Source organism: Ipomoea triloba, chromosome 6 (assembly GCF_003576645.1).
Source record: "Ipomoea triloba cultivar NCNSP0323 chromosome 6, ASM357664v1".
In the NCBI taxonomy this organism is placed as follows: Eukaryota; Viridiplantae; Streptophyta; class Magnoliopsida; order Solanales; family Convolvulaceae; genus Ipomoea; species Ipomoea triloba.
In genome coordinates this window covers 21,242,425-21,264,239 of record NC_044921.1, presented here as the reverse complement: position 1 = coordinate 21,264,239, position 21,815 = coordinate 21,242,425, and the positions used below count along the sequence as shown (strand labels likewise).

At 33.7% G+C, this 21,815-nt stretch overlaps 2 protein-coding genes across 3 annotated transcripts; both read right to left on the bottom strand.

Annotated features, from left to right (window-relative positions):
- Positions 1-3,163: 3,163 nt before the first annotated feature.
- On the bottom strand, positions 3,164-3,822 carry LOC116023127 (auxin-responsive protein SAUR78-like). Its single transcript, XM_031264103.1, has one exon. The coding sequence runs from the start codon at positions 3,748-3,750 to the stop codon at positions 3,343-3,345; it is 408 nt and encodes a 135-aa protein (XP_031119963.1). The 5' UTR covers positions 3,751-3,822; the 3' UTR covers positions 3,164-3,342.
- A 3,284-nt stretch (positions 3,823-7,106) lies between these two features.
- LOC116022397 (sucrose synthase) lies at positions 7,107-12,010 on the bottom strand. Of its 2 annotated transcripts, none has more exons than XM_031263110.1 (14): positions 11,855-12,010; positions 10,868-11,019; positions 10,631-10,757; positions 10,377-10,528; positions 10,079-10,271; positions 9,618-9,953; positions 9,423-9,518; positions 9,157-9,330; positions 8,943-9,059; positions 8,663-8,829; positions 8,344-8,568; positions 7,686-8,249; positions 7,444-7,582; positions 7,107-7,362 (listed from the first exon to the last, which is right to left on the bottom strand). In XM_031263110.1, exons 2-14 carry the CDS (start codon positions 10,963-10,965, stop codon positions 7,333-7,335), a joined length of 2,418 nt encoding a protein of 805 aa, XP_031118970.1. In that variant the 5' UTR covers positions 10,966-11,019; positions 11,855-12,010; the 3' UTR covers positions 7,107-7,332. The 2 variants fall into 2 exon arrangements, with proteins under 2 accessions (XP_031118970.1, XP_031118971.1); XM_031263111.1 differs by lacking the exon at positions 11,855-12,010 and adding an exon at positions 11,189-11,341.
- Positions 12,011-21,815: the final 9,805 nt, after the last annotated feature.

Below are 21,815 nucleotides of genomic sequence, written 5' to 3'. Positions count from 1 at the left end.
AATGGTGTGATGTTGTTTCAGAATCGATACTATGTGGGCGAACACTCGACACTCAAATCAAGATTGTTGCACGAGTTTCATGCTACTCCGATGGCTGGTCATTCTGGAGTCACTAGGACGCTCCTGCGACTATCGTCAACATTTTATTGGCCAACTATGCGACGTGATGTCATTAAATTCATAGCAGCTTGTCTTCCATGCCAACAGACTAAATATTGCACCCAAGCACCAGCTGGTTTACTTCAACCATTGCCGATCCCAGCATAAGTTTGGGCAGAGGTTTCAATGGACTTTATAATTGGGTTACCTATATCTCAAGGTAAATCTGTTCTTATGGTAGTGGTGGACAGGTTAAGCAAGTACACTCATATTGGAGCCCTTCCATCGCATTTTACGGCAGCAAAGGCAGCGGACTTGTTCGCTAATATTGTGGTAAAGCACCATGGGTTTCCAGAATCCATAATTTCTGATCGTGACCCGATATTCTTGAGCAAGTTTTGGGATACCTTGTTCACACTTAGCGGCACAACTTTGCGTCGAAGCACTGCATATCATCCTCAAACAGATGGACAAACGGAGGTCATGAATCGCACTATAGAACAACATTTGAGGGTGTTTACGCATAGCAAACCGGCACAATGGGCATCGTACCTCTGTTGGGCAGAATTCTGCTTGAACACAAGTCACCATAGTGGAATTAAAATGACTCCCTTCCAAGCATTATATGGCAGGTTACCGCCAACCATACCACGATATACCAAAGATGCCACCACTAACCAGGCAGTGGATGAGATGCTGGTAGAGCGTGATCAGTTGTTAAGAGAATTGAAGGCAAATATCAAAGAAGCACAACACCGGATGGAGCAAAAAGCCAACGCTAAACGAAGAGACGTGTCACTACATATTGGAGATATGGTATTACTCCGACTCCAACCATATCGCCAAGCCTCAGTGGTGGAACGGGGATCTCAAAAGTTGGCAAGAAGGTACTATGAGCCATATAAGATATTAGAGCGTATTGGTAATGTGGCTTATCGTCTCGAACTACCTGAAGGGGCAAAAATACACCCGGTCTTCCATGTTTCCAAGCTTAAACCATACAAAGGTGGTGAGGAAATTAAAAGTTTTGAGTTACCAAACGAATTTGTTTCAGGGTGTCCAGTCTCCAAACCTTTGGCCATTTGTGCATCACGCCAAGTTCTACGCAAAGGGAAGATGGAGACTCAATTACTTGTGCAATGGAGTGATACGGTCCCAGAAGACGCCACTTGGGAAAATGCAGAGGATTTCAAGCTCAAAAATCCACATTTGCACCTTGAGGACAAGGTGGTTTCTGAAGATGAGGGGAGTGTTATGCCAATACAAGACCAGAGGCCACATACAATGAATAAAGGACAGGAAAGTGATAGTCAAGATCCTAATGTTGAAGATGGCATAGTCAGAAGAGAGAACATGCCAACAAAGATAAAGAAACCTCCAGGATGGCTTAAAGATTATTTACATTAGAATTATAGAAATTACTTGCCTTAGAATTATGGTTAGTAGTTACCTAAGTTTTCTTTGTTTCCTAAAAAGTAGTGATAGTAGTACTATATATTTCGTTCATAGTTTACAACAAAAGACAGTTCTGGAGAATACAATATTTCTTTCTGTTCTACTTCTCTGCTTCTTGTTTTCTCTACCTTAAGTTCTCTTTGTTTCTGTAGTTTGCACTCTCATTGAGAGTGTGCCTGGCACTATTCGCATCACATAGTCAAGAACCAAAAAGGGAAAACACACACACTGACACACACAATGGTACATGTACAAAACTATCTACCAAAATAGTGAATTTTAGCTAGTCTTATCGTCGAAAAACTAACAATATTATATTGTTCAATTGTTATTTAGATTAATATCGCCTACCATCTAGGCCGAGTGAAAGAATTTGTTGATCTGGTGATGCAAAGAATTTGTTGTAACTTATTCCATTCTTTTCTAAAATATATTTCACTTTTTTGTGTTTAGTTTGGGCTGTTTGAATTGAATTCTAAGTGAAATAACACTAAGGGAGTGTTTGGTTGGATGGAAAATATTTTCTATGGAAAAGATTTTCCATGAAGTGGAGGAAAATGTACATGATTTCCATTGTTTGGTTGGATGGAAAATGTTTTCCATTGGAACTTGAGTTCTCAAAAGTTAAGGAAAACAAATTCTTAGGAAAACAAATTCTTAGTTCCATGGAGTTTGGGAAGAAAGTTTGAGCAAGTAGACTATTTTACTCTCATCATAATAATATAATATATTATCACTATTAATTGTTAAGGGCATATTAATCTTTATATTCATAATTCCTTACCATTCCAAATCAAACCAAACAATGGAATTCATATTCCCAGCAATTTCTTTTCCACCAACCAAACAATAGAATCTATTTTCTGGAATTTGAATTCCATTTCCTTCAAATATTTTCCTAACGGGCTGTAATATATGTAATTACTTTCTGAATCGATTAGCACTACTATACGTGCCATTGGTTGTGACCACAATATCTCATCACCACACACAGTTAGGTTGAAGACAGGCTGTTAAGTCAAGGAATCATCATTACATAAATCCAATCCTATGTTCTTTATCCAGATAGATGCCTGACAATAATCAGACAAATATCTCCTCCAATTGATCCTGTCATATATGTTGTCTGGAATATAATGCTCCATATTACAATCCCCTGGAGAATGAGTTTAATTGGAAAACCATACATTTAATTTCTCCATTATTACTTTTAATACAAGCTAAGTTTAATCTCTTAATTGTTCAAAATGTATATTTAGTATTTTATTTATTTTATTACCATGAATTTAATTCATAAAGGAATTTGTCACTTTAATAACAATGAAAAGAACTAAATTTACATCATGTAGCAATTAAGTTTCTTTATAAAAAAGAATGTTTTTAAAAAATTAAAAATTACATTAAACTTCTCGATCTGAGTAAAAAGAAAATAACAAAAGGATGAATGTATATTGTGTATATAACTATATATGTATATATACGCCCGTAAGGGCAGCCTGAGTGACAAGACCAAGACGCTCGCGGCCGTGAGGTCCTGAGTTCGAAACCGTCTGCCACCCGGGTTTGAGCCGGTCAGCTATGGGCAACCTAGGCTGGTTAACCTCCCTGTGGTCCTTTGCCGGCTAGGATCACAGGGCGAGGGTTTACTCACATACTCGGAAGAGGAGTGGGGTTTGCCTCGATAAACCCAATATATGTATATATACCATAAGGGCAATGGAGAAGTCCACACAGTCATATTATCCGACAAGAACGGTTATTTTTCCGTTACTGGGCGTTATAAATGAATTAGTTAGCGTAAAAACCGGCAAGCTCATCAAGGCACTCCGGCGGCTGGGGATCACCGTTCTCGAGCATCCACAGAAAGTGATCGAACAGCACTACTTCGCATCCGACGGTGATGGAGTCCTCGGAGTTGCCGGACGACGACCGTTCGACGAGTTCCTGGAAAACGGGGTGGTCGACGACGTCGGGGCCGACGAGGTAGCGGCGGCGGGACTTGCCCACGTAGACGGGGTGGAGGTTGTTCTTGTCGTCGGAGGAATTGTAAGCGTAGTAATTACTGGACTCGTCGTCGGAAGAAGAAGAAGAAGAAGAGGAGTTGCCGGCGGCATTGGAGCGGCCTCCGAGTTTGAATGACTTCATTTTCTTTATCACCGACTTGAGCTTTGTAAGCTTCATCTCTCCCTTGCCCATGCTATAATAAGTAGTTGGAGATGAGATGAGAGAGAAAGCGAGGAGTTTAAGGTTTTTAGCTTCAACAGTGGGTTTTGCTTTGCTTTGTGGGAGAAGAAAGAGGGAGGAAGCTTCGTATATAAAGAATAGGGGAAAGGGCCCTGTGGGTATTATTATAAAAAAATAGACATTTTTTTTTTCATGTAAAATCAGTTTCGTCACACTAATTCTAAGACAACAAAACTTCACCCTCAGAATTATTGCAGAGATAAATCACGAGTTGTGCAGTCATTCCACCTATCAAGAGAGACAATTTTTTGCTTTGTCGGGCCGAAGCGTAAGGTCCTTGGGTTGGAGATTCAGCATTTTAGGAGAAGGGAGACAATTTTTAGGTTCCAAAAGTGATCAAAATTAAAGCAATGTTTCTGAGTTAAAACCTTATTACAAAGTGTTTTTTTTTTATCTCCCACAATCTTCCATATGAGAGTACAACTTGGTGTCACTAGCCCACAAGATTGGAGAATTATTATTTTTCTAAATAAACTGAATTAAACTCTTTTTCCTCCATCCACAGAAATATTTAAGGCTGAAAATGGGCGCGATAGGATAGGGGTCCAGCTCCAGCTTTGATGTGCTGTGACCTTAATCTATTTCTTCGTACAGCAAATTAATTAACAAGAAAAGTTGGTTGGCTAACAAACAAGACAAATTAAATCTTGTCGGATAAATTAAACTCTAATTAATTAGTTGATGATGTGATGTGTTGTGAATCTGGAGGCCCAAAATGCATCAAATCAGAAATGATGATTTAATTGGTTCAAATTAAATTAGAGTTAAGAATTAATTAGTTATTAGAATTAAATAATTAATTTCATTATAATTTCAAGCACCTGGACTTTGTTAATTAATTTCTTATATTTAGTTTTAAATTATGATTTTTTTTAGTTAATTATAAACTAAAGTTCTATATATGTAAATAGGATTTGTTATGAATAAAAAGTAGGGTTGAAGAATGTTTAGTTTTAAAAAGAAAGTTACAATTTTTGAGAACTTGAGATCGAGAGTACAGTCATGGTTCAATCATGATGTTTTAGACTCGACCATCAAGTGTCAACTTCACTTGTGGTGTTGTCCAAAATTAAGTGTGAGAGAAAATCGGGACCGCATACAAATTATATCACGATGTCCATTCCAACACCTCAGCTCACGTTTAACTATTTATTGGGTACGTAAAAGAAACAAAAGCGACGTGCTAACCACTCTACTTTACCAAATGGAATATTTGTTAAAATAAAATTTTTAATTTGTGACAAGAATCAATTGCGGTGCTCTGCTCTTTAAATTTTATAATATTATATTCTTTTCAATTCGGTCCCCAAATAATTTGTTTTTCTACCAAAAAATTCACAAATTTAAAACAACATGTATAATGTATATATGTTGAGCTAAAAAGTTAATTAAAGAATAATTTTTAATCTGGCCCACCCTAAATGTTTATCTATTTTTATTTTTTATTTAAATTTCAATTAAAAGAGATGTGTATGATGATAATTAATGAGGCAATATGTATTATTAAATTTATTGTAAATAATAATTTTTGTTGAATATTTTAAAATAGTAAAGTCGATATAGAAGAATTATTTGTAAACATGGGGAATAATTTCATCCATTATTCATATTGAGGGAAACAATTTACGCATCTAAGAAAGAAAGCAAATAATAATAATAATAATAATAATAATAGGAAGATTATTATGTCCCACAAATTAGAGTAGTTTAGAATTCCCATGATCCGGATCCAAACATAAATATGTTATTCCTCGTTAGCATTTTATCCTATGTTGTTGTTGAGTTATATTATTATTGTCACGTCATACACTCTGTCATGTTATAAAGTTGTTATTTTATAATAATTAATTCTTGGATTATGGATGAATTGTAATAATGTTGTGGTTTCTTTAGAAGTAGCCATGAATGTGTGGAGGGTGAAGCTAGGGAGATAAAGCCAAATTAATGTTGATTATTTAACCGGTCAGAAATGCATGAATCCTTAGCTATGGCAATCCTCAGATCATATAAACAGAGGCATGTGAGAAAAAGTGGAGTCCCCATGTTCCACTTCCACACCTATTATTGCATTTTTGTTTCATAAAAGCCCCCATACCAACCTTATATATACTATACATGCATGCATTTTTTATGCGATATGGCTCAACATGGGTTAATTGATTTTTTTTTTTTAAACGATTTTAGTGACTTAATTGCTTTGTTTTATGAGTTCAGTGACTTATTTGAAGGGTATTCGAGTTCGATGGCTTAATTGCTTGTTCCCAAATAGTACGATGACTTATTTGTAGTTTATCTAAACAAAACTTCACGAAAAATAAAACATAAATAAAAATGTATTACCTTCATTCCCACTTATTATGTTTTTATTTTTTATATTAAATGAAGACAAATAAGGAAACACAGAAAAATTGGTGTTTTGAAGAACTTTTCCTACAAAAATGGTTTCAAAGCAACCAATAAATTATATATTAAAAGTATAGACAGATGAAGACAAATACTAAATTTGAGCTTAGCCAAAAATGTCGAGAAATGTAGTATTTGATTCTTTGTGTTGTTGATTAATGTATTAAATTATAGAGCAAGGAAGACATATGCGTGTGTTGTTGATTGACGAGAACGTGGTTAGGACACAAATTAGTATCTGCATGTCGGAGATTTGTCCTTAAAGATTCCTCCTCACATCACATACAAATAAATAAGATTTGGTTTGTGATTAATGCAATTGAGAGAGATCATGTTGGAGTATAATGAGATTTGATTCTTTGTGCTTTTGAATCTGCAACAACAAATGTCTTAATTTTTCACATCAACTTTATATTCTATTTCTATCATTTTACGCGTTTACTTTAATTATATATCTAGATTGATTAAGGATCAAATAAGGATATACAGTTATGTGAGGACTCTATGAACTTATCTGCTCCTTTGATTTAAATAATTCATTGGTTGTGATTAATTCTATGCAATAGATTTAATTTTTCACGCTCATTTTGTTGTGCATTGTCACTCATTTTGTTGTGCATTCGTTCTCAGTTTGTGATTGTTGTGCATTCCTCTCACTTTGTTGTGCAGTAGCATTCATAACCGTTGGAAAATGGATGATCTGGATTAGTCTACAGTATCCTCACCTGATCCGGAACCTATCTAGACTTAAGCTATCTTAAATCTCCAAGCTAGCTGTCCCACTCAATAGAAGTGCCTAAAATCCAACGAGGAGATTAGTCACTGTGTTTGTCGGTAGAAACTTTGTTCTACACCCAACAAACTCAAGTTATTTTAGACTTTTGAACCCAAAAAATAGAACAAGATAAAACAAAACCAAGCAAGAATTACTGGCATTTGAATTAAACTTTTTCAAAACAAGAATGGAAATGAACACTAGAGGGTTACAAACAAGACCAAAAAGAGATGAAAATCCGGTTTACAATTGCCGCAATCTCGCAAGCTAAAGTACGGTTCTTATTCAAACAAAAGCAAGGAATTGAACTTCACTCCATCATCCCTCACCCTCAGTGTCTGAACCCTCCCTTCATCTTACTCCTCAGCCAGTGGGACAGTTTCAGCCTGGAAAACAAGAATTCCACATTCAAAAACAGGACTCGATTTATAGCACGACGAATCTAAAGAGAAGGAGGAGAAACTCACCATCTTGCGGTACTTGAGAGCGTAGAACATCTCAAGGTAGCGACGGATCTCAAGGCGATCGAGCTTGGAAACATATTTCCAGAAGCCATACACAGCAGATAATGTCAACAACCTTTCAGAGTAGATTTGCCATGTGTACCTGTATGGCTAGAGTTTATGAGAATCTGTTTTAAACTTAAAAGTCTAAGCTGATAGTTGGACTGCACATTTATGTTTATATATTATAATGCTGAGGGGCTTACTTCTCCTGGATACGTTTCAAGCCACCAGCAGAAATGGTTTCCCAGTGAGAAGGCTCCTTCTTGCACTTTTCGAAGAAATCAACAAGGAGCTCAGCCGCCTGCTCGCCATGGTACGGGTCAATATGGAAGCCGGATTTTCCATGGACAATGATCTCAGCCGGTCCTCCATGGTTCGTTGCAAATGTAGGCAAACCACAGGTCATGGCCTCGACGACAGTCAGTCCAAACGCCTCATAGAAAGCGGGCTGCACGAAAGCTCCCCTCGTGTCACAGATGTACCTGTAGAGCTCACCATTCCTCACACGGTTCATCTGGGAAGAGATCCATCTGAACTGACCATTCAAATTGTATGTCTTTATCAGCTCATACATCTTCTTCATCTCCGCTTGCTCTTCCAAATCCTTCGATTCCTTCCTCCGATCCCCCCCAACCACAACAAGATTCACCAATTCCCTCAGCTTTGGGTTCTTGGCATACCATTCGACAAGCCCTGTCAAGTTCTTCACACGGTCCAGCCTCGCCATGGTGAATAAGATAGGCTTATTCCTATCCTTAAGCACACATCTACCAATTACATAACAATGTTAGGTTATAAAGTGTGGTACAAAACATCTAATCTTTTCCAATCTTATAGCTGTAGTGAAGAGATAAGACTTACAGGTGCTCCTCGTTCTCGACATTGCTATAAAGCAAGTCTTCAATCTCGGGATGAAGTGCAGTGAGTCTCTTTTCCTTCTCCGAGTATGAGAAGTATAGGTTCATATCAGCTCCCGGGGAGACAATGTTGAATTTGGGGTCAAACACATCGATGCCATGAACAACTCGGTATAGTCCAGGCATTGTGAAGGCCATATGGCTCTCATACTGCCCAACAGTGTCCTTGCTGGAAAACCAAAAGCAATGAGAGTTAGTTCTCTCCTATATGTGACCATAAAAACTCATACACTCAACTACAAAGAACTGATATCTTAGCTTACTTTCCCGCGATCTCTTGGAAGGTGCTGGTGATGATGAAATCGGTATGATTCATGGCAATAAGATCAGCTGTGAACTGGGACGAGAAGTGATATTTGTCGTCGAACTGTTTCCAGTAAAGGTCTGAATCAGGATATTTCGTCTTCTCGAGTGCATGAGCAATGGTACACTGCAGCAGATAACAAAAAAAAAAAACAAAACAAAACAGAACAGCCTTAATCCTTTCACGTACTAAACTATAAAGCTCGAGATCATAATATTCGAGAGTAACAACATTCAGACCTGTGTCACACCGAGCTTATGAGCCAGTAACGAGGCAGCAAGGTTACCCTCACTGTAATTGCCAATAATCAGATCTGGTTTGGCCTGTAGCTCAGCAGTAATGTCTTTTGCAACATCCTAACATGTCAAAAGCAGATAAATTAGCCAAAAAGAGCAATCTGTATTCTGTAAACCAAAAAGAAATGAGCTAAAAATGCAAAAATGCTAGTTTTACCTCGATGAAAGTCTCCATGTATGGCCAGACCTCAAACCGAGAGATCCATTTGCGAACCATGCCCTTCTCGGTCCTAAAGGGGACTCTCAGAATGTGTGAGTGCTCTGCTCCAAATACTTTCTCGAGCCGTTGGCCACAAGTGGTTCCAACTGCATCTGGCAGCAGCCGAGTTATCTGCCAACAGGAACAAGATCGGGTGTCAAATTATGAAACGAAAACGACAACTGAACTCTCGATTAGATGGATCTTTAGTTTATAGTACTAACAATGAGGATTCTTGGCTTAATATCGAGCCCTTGCTCCTTGATGCGTTTAAGCATCTCACGCTCCAATGCAGGGACTTGATCCAAAATGTAAACAACCTGAGAATCGAAGGACAAGGAAGAGTCAATTAAGCAATTGTGGCACCCGAGTTGGAGAAATTCAAAACCAAGAATCACAGAATCATAGTGATAGTGCACCTGGCCACCAGTGTCGGGATATCCCAAAACGTTTTCCTGGGCAAAATAACCGTGGGGTGAAAGAATAACAACGTTGAACACCATGGGGATTCTACCCAAGAACTTCTCGAGGGTGCACGAGTCAGGAGCCTCGAGGAGGTCCAAAAGCATGCAGATCATCTCCAAGACACGCTCAGCCGTGTCACCCCAACCCCTCTCCAGCCCAATTTCCTGAAACTTATGTTCAAACTCAGAGTATGGGGTTTCCAGAGGGAGTGTAGTCAGGTACTCCTCCGCCTTTCTTAGCACGTTTTGGAGTGTCGTTAGGTTCTGAATTCTGTCGTTTAGCATCATCGACTGCAAGAGAAATTAAAACAAAACCACAGACTTTACCAAACTACAACATATCAAGTTAACTATAAGGTAAACTGATCTGATATGATCTGCAGAAAATGAAAGAGAAATTTGGAAAAGAAAATCACCTTGCCCTTGTATTCATGGACTCTGAGAAAATCAAGAAGGGGTGTCATGCTCTCCTTGTCATGGAACATTTTTGCAGAAAGATGCCTGTTTAGGAACTCAACTCCATTCCCAATTGACTTGGTTAGGGTTGGCTTGGGAAAGGATGCAGTAAATGGCTCAAAATCCAATTCAAGAACAAAGTTACCATTAGCCCTGGATCAGAAAAACACCATTGCTCAGTAAATTGATACTTGAATCTTGATAGATTAACAAATAAGACTAAAAGATAAAAGCAATAGCTCTAATGCAAGAACTTACGGTCCATCAACGAGTTCTTCTTTGAAGTGCAGATACTCCGGGACTGTCAGCTCTTCGACAACTAAAGCATTAACATTGACACGAACATATTCCCAGACCCCTGGCCTCAAACGGATAGCAAGGGCAACCCATGGGGGCAAAACTATTGCTTCCTAGTTATGGCAAATTATATAAAACATCACAGTATAGTATAGTATCAGCAAGAAGCTAGGCGTTTCGTGATTATCACGAGCAATAAAACCAGACTCACTCACCTGTGTCGATTTCAAGACTTCTTGAAAGGCATGATCCCCGAGTTTTTCCTTGTCATCCTTGCAGATTGCCTCAAACTCAGCCAAGAGCTGGTGAGGCTTCAGGATTCCTTTCCCATGGCTCTCGATCCTGAAACACGAAAAAACCAGCAGCAAACAAACATTAATCTTCTCAATTCTCATTATAAACTGTCAATCTCACCCACCACTCTTTAACAATAAGGAATCAAACTCCATTACTTTGACATAAACAGCAAAATCTCCTTGCGGTGAGCAGTCAAAGTAGCATCAAGACGCTCACGAAGGCTATGAACACGAGTCAGAACACGCTCAGCCATGGCAGACGACGAGGTAGCAAGCTAGCAAAGCCTCCGAGGGTATTCAAGACTCAACTGCAACGAAAACAACAACTATGCATAGTCAGTAGCTATGGCTAATATAACAGATTACTTATACTACTAACACAGACAAGATAATGACCAAGAACCAACCACCTAAACAATCCAGAATGTTAAATTTCCAAACCAAACACCACATATATAGTCCTCCTAGTACACCTACCAAACATAAGGACATACATCAGATCAGACGAATGTACATATTTGTGCGAGAAATACAACCGTCTAAGCGTGAAAACCAAGAATCATAACTAATAAATCCACCTGTAAGAAAAAGTCTATAACCAAACTCTAACTGCTATTAGCCTGCTCTCTAATGTTCTTATCAACAATTACTATAAAGAAAACAAGAATAAGAAGACAAGGAATTAAACGGATGACACAAGGAGAAGACAGAGCACCAATGTCTAATCTAGGAAAACTGGAAGAAATAAGATAACATATAAAATGCATGAGAGTAGTATATAATAATATAAAGAACCATGCCTGAAAATCCAGAAAACTATGTAAAATATCAAAAATGAAATTTTTCTCTGGAAAAAGCTAACCATTTGCTGCAAAAAATATAATCACCCTGGGTTTAACGTCAGCACTAAATCACATTAATCAAAATTTGATTTTGAAGGTGATCATGGCTTTTCTATCAAAGGAACTAAATTTTAAACCTTTTTGTCTTTACTCCCATAATAAAGATCTGAAATTTACTGCAGTCTACTATAGTAAAAAAAAAACCCAAATTTTGTTTCCACCGACACCACAACAGAATGAGAAGATGTACTACACTACTACTACTACAATGAAATGAAGAATGAGGGAAATGGGCATTTACCTAAGAGGAAAAGGAGAAAATGGGACGAAGAAGAATAAGAGAGAACACAGAGAAGAGAATAGAAGAGGAAATGAAAGAGTTTAGGTAGTGATAATGGAAAAACAATAGGCCGGAGAGGCCATTTTATATGAACAAAAAGCAGCCTTTTTTGCACTGAGCTGATCCGATTGGATTTGCTTTTTCTTTAACGCAATTTCAGGTAGCGGCTAATGATGGGCATCGTATAAATTGTGACAAACAAGCTAACGTATGATGGTAATCATGGTTTTCTCGTATTCTAAATCTATGGCATTCCCATTCTACATTCTTGCTGCTCACACAACCCAAAAGTCCTTTCCTTTCTTATTCTTTCTTTACATATACCTCTCAAATTCTATTACATTTGTAATTAGACTTGAATCTTTACCTTAAATCAATACACCTTTTTTCTGATTTTAAGCAAAAGAATCCTCAACTAATCTGATGATAAGTATATGCTTGTAAAGAATGTTAAATCAAATTTGGTATTTTAATTTCTTACTTGACGTGACAAGAACGTATAAAAGACGTTAACTTTTTTCAGCATTACTATTCTAATTCCATTCCACTATTTTAAGTTGATAAAGATCAACTTTACTTGATGTGACGATAATGAATAAAAACCGTTAACTTTTTTCAATGTTACTATTCTAATTTCATTCCATTATTTTAAGTTGATAAAGATCAACGTACCTTAATTTAAGGCACTTTTTTTCTGATTTTTTGTAAAAGAATCACCAACTCATCTAATAAAGAACGTTAAATCAAATTTGGTTTCTTCTTACTTGACGTGACAAAACAAGTAAAGCGCGTTAACTTTTTGAGCATTACTATTCTAATTCCATTCGACTATGCTAAATTGATAGAGATTATTATACATTAAATTAAGACTTTTTTTTTTAATTGTATGTAAGAAAATCACCAACTAATCTCACAAGTATATGCTAATAAAGAATGTTAAATCAAATTTGGTCTTTTCTTACTTGACATGACGAGAACGAAAAAGAATTACCAATAAATCTTATAAATATATGCTAATAAAAAATATTAAATTAAATTAAATTTTTTTTACTTGACGTGATGAGAAGGAATTTATTAAAAAATAAATAAATAAAGGTAACTTTTTAATCGATGCTATTCTAATCCCTTTTGTTGAGCATAAATAATATATAAACATAGATGTGCAGTACAACTATCAGCTTAGACTTTTAGTTGAAATGGGGCATCTGCTTCAATTCATTTTACTTTACTGTACTAAGTTTATAAAAGTCAGAGGGTCAACTAACATTTGTTGATTAATAAGGGAATTTCGCATATTAGGGAGATGATTTAACAAAAGAGAATACAGTTGAATAGGGTGTCGTAGTCATATACATGATGCTGCCCCTGGAAGTAGGTTCTACGGGAGCCGTCTGATCGTCATTCGTCAAAGTCAAATGTGGGGACAGTTTCATCGCAATTTCTACGAAATTACACTTAGAGCTAATTACTTGCCTAATAATTCAGTTTACGGAATCCATTAATAACAAATTAACAATAGTCACCTGTCACAATTTTGTGGATAGTGGGGCAAATGGTCAATTTCTAAATTTCTAAATGTGGGCCAATATATTTGCCGAGTCCGCTATAGTAAGAATTTTGTGGATAGTGGGGCATTAATTACTACTTTGCCCGTCTTCCTTTATGGCGATCCACCTGCTGCGAAAGCTAATTCACTCTTGATTTAGGTTAAAGTTCAAATAGACTCTCAAATTATAATAATTTGTGTAATTAGGCGCTTTAACTTCAAAAAGTTTCAATGAGACTCTCAAACTTATTATTTTGGAGCAATCAAACCCTTTAACCTATTTGTTATTTGTAATTGCAGGTCAATTAGAATTTCGACCAACTCTGACGAACATCTGGCGAACTTCCGACCAAATTCCGGCGAGTGATATATATATACACACACACTTATACTACATTATATACTATACTTTAACATATAAATATAAACATTTCATATAAATTTTAATTTATATGTACTATAATTTGATGGGTAATACTGTTTAAATTATAATCATAGTTTGTATTAATTTTTTATAAGAAAATATTAATTTATATTTATATTATATACAATAAAATGAACAATATGTATAATATAAATTTTAAAAGTGTTAATTTTTTTAATAAGGAGTTAAATTATTTCCTTTAATAAAATAATTTTTAAAAAAATATTAGCCGGCACGTGGGTTGGCCCATGGCCTATGTGGGGCCAACTTGCAAGCCCGTGCGGGTTAAGCACGAAGGCTACTTCCTCGCGGATCAAAAATTTTCAACTCTAACCCTCTCTATAGTGGGGCTGGTTATGACTGGTCTGTAGGTCTCATCCTACTTTGATATTTCTATTTATACTATAGAGTAGGATTTATGTAAATAGATCGACTCCTTATACATGTTTATTCATTGTGTACTTTAAATTTATTTTGACTTACAATATACTAAAAATGAATTTATATCAAAATATAATAAACTCATTAAAAATGGAATACAATATCCTAAAAATGAATTTGTAGAGTCCGTCATTGCAAGATTGATGATATAATTTACCATCAAAATATAATTCTTTGCCAATCAAAGTTCATTATATTTTTTATGTTTAAAAAAAATCATTATTTATATATTTCAATTATAATTTTACCGTGAATTAAATCAATAGTTAGAAATTGACATTTAATCATTTCTGAAAGTGGATATACATAACTGAATTTGTTGTTTGGATGTTGACTATGCATTAAACAAAGATGGAAAAGAAAAATATACGGATCGGAGTAATTGAATAAATATAATGATATAGAATTAATACATCTTAGGTACACATTGAGTAAATGAAAGCATAATGTGGTTGCACATTTGCTTGTTATGGCAACTTGTACCAAACCCCATCCCACCTCAAACACTTCCTCACTCATTCAATTCTCAAAATCTAATTGGTTTAATTTGCTATCCACTTCCAACTTTTAGGTGCACCTCAATCCGATTTTATAAAACTTCAAAAATAATATTGAGAATGTAATTGAAGTGCCCAAGTTAAAGTTCGATTATAATTATTGGTCTTTACCTATGATCTTCCTTATGGGTCTGGCATTAATATATCAAATTGAAGAGCGTGTTTTATCTCAACTAAAATATTAAACTGATAGTTCGACTACACATTTATGTATATATGTTATATGGTCAACATAACTCAAATTCAATGGACTTGATTGATAAATCATTCTTTTAAAGTTTATGGTAGGAAAAATTCTATATAGTTTATAAGTAGTATAACTTACTCACACACGATTAGTATTTAACTTTGTAATAAATACAATCTCATTAATCTCAAAAACACTCACACGTACTGAAATATATATGCAGTTAAAAAATCAAACAAGCAAATAAAAAAGAGACTATATTATTTTGCTTCCAGTACATAACTCAATTGGTTATCAATTCAAAGTAATTAAGATTAAAATTTGTTTCGTTGATAAAAATAGTGTGCGAGTTTAAGTTTTATTCCGTATTAAAATGGTTGTATGAATTTGTCTTATTATGAGCACTTATGTATAATCACTTTATAAAACTTAATAAGTTCAATGTGCACAGTCATAAAAAATTTTAAAATAATGATAAATACACTCTAACCTATTAGTAATATATATCTGTTTAACCTAATGTTAAAACAATATATATCTGTTTAACCTAATGCCAACTTTGATGTGATTAAATTTTTTTAATAATTATTTTTAAAAGACTGTTGTACCGTTGTCAATTTGTCATCATCATTCACCAACAAGATAGTTTGTACAAATTTTATCACCAAATATAGTGAATGTGGGGGACACACGGTAGAAATTTTTAACAAATTCGCATCATTTTCACCCTTTCAACCCCCTTTTTTTCTTCGTTGTTGACAAATATAATGACTTCACCTACTCCAATTATAGCATAGACTGCTTACCCATTTTTTTTACCCAGGTATCACAATTTTACCAAACTAAACCTTAACCCATTAAAAAAAAATAAAAAAATCTTCAAACTCTCACCATGTTATCAATAACGAGTTTAAATACAACCTCTGAATAGTAACTACTAGATTAGTATGCGCTAAGACACTAGGTGAAGCTTGTAAAGCCAACAAACACCTCTTACAAGAAATAGAATTTAAAATCTTATAATTATCAAATTAAGTATTAAACCAACTTAGTTGAAGTTCTCCACTAGTTTATTATCTTCTTCAAATAGAATATGGATTACATGCATTTATGCGCAACAGAGTATATTGTATATTGCATTATTGCACAAATTAAATAATTGTAAGATATGCCTAGCACAAATAGTTAAATATTTTAGTGTACTCCTAAGAGTACAAAATAAATCGCGAGCTGCACAATCAATTCAAATTCTTGTTACCTTTGATGTACAAATTTGCATTTGGAAGAGTGGAAATGACGATCACTCTTTATTACCCTTTGAATACCTATTTTCGCAATGCTATGGTTAGAATGATGATTGTCATTATCGCCTTAACTACTTCAACTGTTAAAAAATTTCAATTAAAAAATACTTATTTTAACAATACTATAGTTGGAATTGTGATTGCCATTTTCCTAAGTGCTTCGAATCCTAAAATTGTTAACTAAAAGGATTTCCAAAAAAAAAAAAAAAAAGATTTCAATTTTACTATCAGGATTTTAACTTTTTCAATTTCACCGCTTTCTCCTAATGCTACCTAACTTTGTAGATTTGGATATGGATAGAGTTCTGACATGAATATTAGAATGGATGTAGCATCTATATGATATAATGTTGTTGCGCAGGTAAAAAGGTGGAGTGTGTTTCACTTTTGAAGTGCATATGCTATGTCCTATGGGCATAAATTTTTTGATATAGTTTGTGATAGGGCCATTCTGAATCAGCAACAACTACCTTTCATGCTACCATCCACTAGGGCAGGCTATGAATTTTTATTTTTTTTTAATTTTAATATTGATGAGTGTTTCTCAATTAAAGTCACTCTAATTAAAAACGTGTTAGAATTTGAATGCACAAACATTTATGTTTATTTCATATTTTCAATTTTTTTTTCAAATATTCATCTCTTCATTTTCTATTTTTCAAATTAGAAAAATTACAAGTAAATGTATTTTATATTTTATATTTATATATATAATTAAAGAATTTTTTTCAATTAATGAACACGTTATTATGTAGAAAAATAGTGTACCCTCTATTTATGTGGAAAACAGTAATGTTTTTGTACTTGTTGTATATATTTGCAGGCCCCCACACCCCCCATGAAATTTATGTGGAATTTAGATGGCTCAACCACTGCACCTTCATGATGGCCACCCTTAACCTACACACTTCAGATATTTTGCTTTTACACTAGCCACTGAATAATCAGCATCAACTATTTGCTACTTATCTATAAGGTGGGAATAAAATAATGTGAATCTCAACAAGTTTAATTAAAAATATAATATTCGAGTCCCAATAGATTGGTTAAAGAAATTTATGATTAACTAAAAAGAAAAAAAGTGGTATTTGAAAAATTAGTTTAACATGAATCGAGTGTGCGTACATCACACACACATTGAACTTTAGGGATTTGGAGATCGAAAGTAGTTTTAATTTATACGGAGTATATATGTGTGTGTGTGGGGTAGTTGAAACATACAAAATTTTCATTTCTAATTACTATGAATATCAATTCTTAGTTAAAGTGTATTTTTTTAATCAATAGATAATTATAAACTCCCTTTACGTATTAAACTAGGGGGTGATTAACAAATTTAGTGTGTCCAAATCTCAGACTATCAAGCAAATTAATATTTGATCTATTGATTGATATTGTTGAACCATGCATTTGTTGCTATCAATGTATAACTTTTATATATATATATATATATATATATATATATATATATATATATATATATAGGTATTTAGATCATAGGATGTTTGAAAATTATGATTGAAATAAAATACTTACTAATTGGAATTTTAGGATGATTAGTCTTTATATTGATAGTAAATATGAATTGGAATCAAAATAAATAAATAAAAATATAACACACAAATATACATTGATAGCAAAAAACAAAACCAAGGTAGGGATCATTGACTTCGCTAATGTTAAATTGAGATGAATAGAGGTGATGAAGAGAAGAGACTAAGTACGTAAAGCTAGTCGACTAGACTGGCTTAGATTACTCTAATTAGTCCTAAGATACTAGAGTATAGATGTATGGTGAGATGGAGATGAATTGAGGATGCCTAGATCAGTTGATACTTACTTAGCAAATTTAACAACATTTGCATGATGACATTTTGTAAGTTGATTGAAGTGGCAAGTTTTGATTGAAGAGACTATGATGGTAGGATAAATGAAATATATAAAATCAAATCCTATTGTAAGATATAAAATTAAAGTGTGTTCAACTAAACCCCATCATAGTCTCTTCAAATAAACACCATTAAAGCTTACAAATAATGCCTTCCGTTAAAATTTTTTTAAAAAATTATACAATTTATTTTAATTTTGTTTCCTCAACTATATTAGCATTTTCACATTTGATCAATTTAAATTTATTTTACTTTAATACTCAATCCAAACATCGAACTTAACGGAATTTCTTCATATCAGGTTAAGTATTCATTGCAGTAAGATTATATTAACGTTAAGAAGAGACGTAAACTATAATTAATTGCAACTTGTGCGTATACTAATTACATATTAGTTAGGAAAAACAATGAATTATGTTGTTGACATATGGTTTGCAAGTAGTGTCTTGTCCTCTTTGAGACACAAAGCCCCAATCATGTCCCTCCCAGACATATATTATTAGTATTATTATCGTCATCATTGTTGTTATTATGGTACTACTTTTCTTAGGCTTCAAGCATTTCCAACCCATCCTACGTCCCGTTAATCAACGACGGATAGTACAATTGTTTGGTTCCATCTCTCTTTTTTTTTTTTTTTTTTTAGTGTGATACGAGTGAAACTCGCAATCACTATCTGAGATTATACATTAGGTAAACCTCACCTTATACCCTAGTTAGTTAGCAAATGACAATATATAAAAAGGTAAACTAGTTTAAGTTGTCATTTGTCAATAGCAATTGGTTCAAGTAAAAAAAAAGTCAATAGGTTACGTTGCTCCTACTGGAAATCAAACTTGAAATCTTATGAGATATATAGAAATCTTTTTGCAAGATAACCATACATTCAAGTTAATCGGGCAGTTGATAGATAACCACATGATTCCCATTAGTTCAACTTTTCGTAGGAGTTGCGTGCATGTCTATATTGGCATAATAACATTCTTAATTTCTAGTTTCACAAGATGATTTTCGCCCAAAACACACTTTCAAATACCGATTTCAGACTTTCCAGTAAATCAATAAATAACTCCTTTTGCAACTTCCTAGCTAGCTTATCCATACAAATATTTTAATCTTAATGCCATCTGGTTGATTAATTATCTACTAAATATCTTTAATCTTGATATTATATTTATATATGGTTCCTTTCAATTCTCATATTATAATCCTAAAATATGAGCTGAGGTGGCAGATTTGTACTTTTACATATGTTACTGAGTATCGTTGAAAAGAAAAACCAAACATTTCGTCACGTTATTAAACAACAATTTTTAATAATGTTAAACAATAGGAATACGCCAAATTTAATGTATGATTTTTTAAGTTATTCAAAAGAATAAGAAGAACTTTGTTTTTGGAACCCAATGAACATAACTATATCCATTATGGGCAATTGGGCATATATGGGCGTTTAAAGGTTGTTGAATTGGAATCGAAGGTTAAAGGCTTAAAGCATGAGGCCGGTTTAATTGGGTGGGAAACATCAATGGCATCCTTTGTTAAACTCAATATTTATAGGAGTGTTAGGTAGCAATCAAGTCATAATAGCATGTTATATCATCACAGATAAAATAAGTTTAGAAGCTACTTTGATAATTTAAACTTTAAAATTGAAGTCACTAATAGTATTAAAATAGGATTATGAATAGTCTATCATAGATTAAAATTGCATTGGAATAAAGGTATTCAGACGATTGATCGATGGTGGCTACTATAAGAGTTAAGGGACACCCACTTGAGCCTATCAAATAGCTCAATGATCAAATTGGCTCCATATTATTAATACCGTCAAAGAAAAGTCAATTTTTGTGTAGATTGAATTGTACTTGTAACTTAATTATTATGACCACTTATGTATCTTAGTTTCATTGCTTTGGCAACCTTCTAATGGTACTCCGAACATAATTTTTGCAAACATTGTCAGTGTAAATCTATATAAAAATAAAGAAATTAAAGAGAAAGACCAACAATTGTCGCACAGCATTAAATTAAACATGTATTGAGTAGGGGCTACAGGAATGCACGTTCCACTTCCATAAATTATGCAAAATTCCACCATTCAATTAACTAGATTATAAAATGGTAATGTTTTTACTCGGTTGGCGTTCTCCCTGAAAATTACATATCTTTGATTTATGGGAAATTTTGTAGTCTTAGTAGAAGGGGTGTTTTAAGAAAGTCTGTATTGTGAACTTTTTTTTTTTTTTTTTTGAGTACCCGCATTGTGAACTTAGTTAGCAAAAAATTACAAGAAGATAAACCAGTTCAGATTATTCATAATTGACTGGCTCAAATTAATAAAATCAATAGACAATTTTCATGAAGAGTCAAACTTGAAACTTTATAGTTATCAAAGTAACTGTATGATCAACTCGTGACTTCAAAAGTTACCAATCTAGACTCTAGAGCTTAGGGTATCCGGCCTAATATATAATTGTCGGTTTACTAATAAATGTGTATTGTACATTTGGTTGGCAAGCATAACATATACGCATGCATTAATGTGTGAGATACAAAGGTCACTGTCGTCCTTACAATGTACGTAGTACACTACTACTCCATTATTAAACAAGGGATTAGAGACCAAAACTCTTCGGATTCCACGGCAATTCCACCATTCTAAGTATATTTGAGTTAATTTAGGTAAATGATATTTTTAATCACTAAATTGTGATTAAGATAATGTAGATGGATTTAGTCATTTAATTATTGTAAGTGTAAACTTAATTTCTAAATTAATATAAAAGAGACATATTTGGTTGAATCCTTAATAACTAAACATGTTATTTCCTTTCAAAAAACTAAACATGTTATTAATTTGTCGCGTAATAAAATGACTAATTTTGTTGACAATTTTTCTCTCTTTCACATAATTAATAGGGGCTAACATAATGAAAATAATATTCCAACATATTCTTTATTTTTATTTTCCTAACTTATTATTTCTCTAAAAATGATAATTTTCTCACTTAATATATATATATATATATATATATATATATATATATATATATATATATGTTTTAATTCAATGCTTACATCGTAGATCAAGATTATTCACGTAACAAGATGAACCCTTTGATACATATTTACTTTTAGCATACTATAGATTTTATTTTAATTTGTAATACAATACAAATAAACAGTGAATACATTGAAAGTTGATATGTATCAAAATATAGTAAGCTTATTAAAAATGAACATATAGTACATTACACTAAAAATAGACCTATAATAATATATTAAAAATAAACATGTATCTGTGATCATCTTGTAGCCTACTTGCAAGGTGAACTCTGAGGTGCACGATATAATTTCTCATTTTAGCTACAATGGTTGTTATGAAATATTGGATATTAAGGTAACTAAACAATTGTTATATCATGAACCAAGATTCATCATAGGCATTATAAACCATGATCCAAATTATGTATATATGGTTAATACATTATGTGCATTCAATTTATTTATCTACAATTCACGCATTATGAACTCAAAATAATATTCAAACTTATATATAATATATTCATTA

Excerpts from the sequence above, each read along its gene's own strand:
- LOC116023127 (XM_031264103.1), bottom strand. The coding sequence starts at position 3,750 with ATGGGCAAGGGAGAGATGAAGCTTACAAAGCTCAAGTCGGTGATAAAG.
- LOC116022397 (XM_031263110.1), bottom strand. The coding sequence starts at position 10,965 with ATGGCTGAGCGTGTTCTGACTCGTGTTCATAGCCTTCGTGAGCGTCTT. Across the intron at positions 10,272-10,376 it reads GAAGAACTCGTTGATGGACC|GGCTAATGGTAACTTTGTTC; the intron begins GTAAGTTCTTGC and ends TTTCTGATCCAG. Across the intron at positions 9,519-9,617 it reads ATCCCGACACTGGTGGCCAG|GTTGTTTACATTTTGGATCA; the intron begins GTGCACTATCAC and ends TTCGATTCTCAG.